The sequence below is a fragment of the Pteropus vampyrus genome, unplaced genomic scaffold (assembly GCF_000151845.1).
Source record: "Pteropus vampyrus isolate Shadow unplaced genomic scaffold, Pvam_2.0 Scaffold465, whole genome shotgun sequence".
In the NCBI taxonomy this organism is placed as follows: Eukaryota; Metazoa; Chordata; class Mammalia; order Chiroptera; family Pteropodidae; genus Pteropus; species Pteropus vampyrus.
In genome coordinates, this window is record NW_011889246.1 from 1,500,036 (window position 1) to 1,501,676 (window position 1,641).

Sequence of the window (1,641 nt, forward strand, 5' to 3'; positions counted from 1 at the left end):
CCCCTCCGCCAGGTCCACCTTTGAACAAGTTGTTTATCATCACTCAGTTTCCTCTGTAAGGTGCCCCCTGACCTCTTGCTCCCCTATGGGGCAGTTGTGAGGTCCGCAGCGGGTAATAGATGTGGAAGCACTTTGTAAAAGACAAAGTTTTACCCTTCTTGAGCCTTGTGATCACTGTCAGGAATTGTAATCCTTGACCTGGATGCTTGGGCTCCAGAGATCTCCCTTCAAAGTGCCTCCCCTAAAGGGCCATTACCCTAGCCTCCTGTAAGACCCCTAAGGCCCTGCCTTAACCACATGACCCGGTCTCCTGATTTCCAGCTTGCAGAGATTGCAGGCAAGAACTGGAAGAGGCTCAGAGCCTGATTTCTCTTCTGCAAAGGTAAAGAATCTTCCCCTTCTCTCGGGTCCACCACCCTCTGGGCTGCTGGACACCTCGAACTGACATGGAAGGGAGGGCAATGGGGTATGGGTGTGGCTACAGCCCTGGGGTGACAGACAGCAGGAGCACTGTGGAATAAATGTCGGGGATGGGGAGGACCCTAGGCACAAGGTGCCCACCCTGCAGGATCTCCTGGCCCCACATGCCCCTGGCTGCAGCTTGTGCCTCCGTGTCCTGCAGCCACCTGGGAAGGCTCCCTGACAAAGGCAGCTTTTGTCAGAGCTCGGGTCAAGAAGCCACTGGTGAGGCGTGCAAAGCAGTTCCTGAGGGAGCCCGACAGCCCTGTGCAGAGCCTGTGGAAGATGCTGCTTCCGTCACGTCCCCGTTGGCTTCCCCAGCTCCTCCGACAGAACGCCTGCTACCTCTGGCCTCCTCCCTGTCACAAAGTCCTACTACCTATTCAGTTCCTGTACATTCACACTCATCCTTGAGTGGCTCTCAGCCACCAGACCCTTTCCTTCCCCTGGACGACCTTTCACCACGGCCACTTGCACTTTCCCCTTCTACCTCATGCCTCCATGATTCAGAGGCCCGCTTTCCACCTCCAACTGCCTCCTCTGCACCACCACTGTCAGACTCCACTATGACACCTCCTCAGTGTGACTTGATGGCACTCCCACTCAGGACCATCCCACAAAGCTCATCTCCACACACACCTTGGTCGGCTTCTCCTGTCGCGGTCTCAGCCATCTCAGGCCTTGACTACTCAAGCTGTTCCATTTTAACCCCGTCTCAGTGGCAGGCAGCTGCCAAAGCCTTGTGCCTCTCAAACTCATCACAGTGCAAATCCCAACAAGAGCACCTGTCCCACCACTCACAAGAGGCCTTGCTCAGGGGAGACTCCACAGATAGAATGGTAGAGGCTGTTAGCCCCTCCTTACTCGAATCCGATGACCAGAATCTCCTGGAGATACAAGTCACAGAGAGAATCAAGATAAAGATTTCGAAGGAAAAAGACAAAGACAGATTATATCCAAAACAAATGAGCCCAGACTACCACCTGAATTCTTTGAGGAAAATGTTGCAATCACTAGGTGCTGAGCAGGACACCACAATCCCCCAACCCTTCTGGACCGCGAAAGATTAGCCAGAGCAACTGCCTAGTCCTCAGCAGCTCTCATATCCTAAGGTCTTGGGGGACCATCTACAGCAAAAATACAACCAGCGTTTTTGGGGTCTCCCCTCTCTGCACAGCGAAT

The 1,641-nt window shown here is 54.0% G+C and overlaps 1 protein-coding gene across 1 annotated transcript in view; it reads left to right on the plus strand.

The window, feature by feature from the left end:
- The window catches only part of LOC111732522 (spermatogenesis-associated protein 31A5-like), a 40,828-nt gene extending 39,240 nt beyond the window's left edge, over positions 1-1,588 (plus strand). Inside the window, exons 3-4 of the mRNA XM_023524456.1 lie at positions 322-382; positions 623-1,588. Of these exons, the coding sequence (XP_023380224.1) occupies positions 322-382; positions 623-1,529 (968 nt within the window). The 3' untranslated portion in view covers positions 1,530-1,588. The remainder of the gene's footprint in view (positions 1-321; positions 383-622) is intronic.
- The last annotated feature ends 53 nt before the right edge of the window (positions 1,589-1,641 follow it).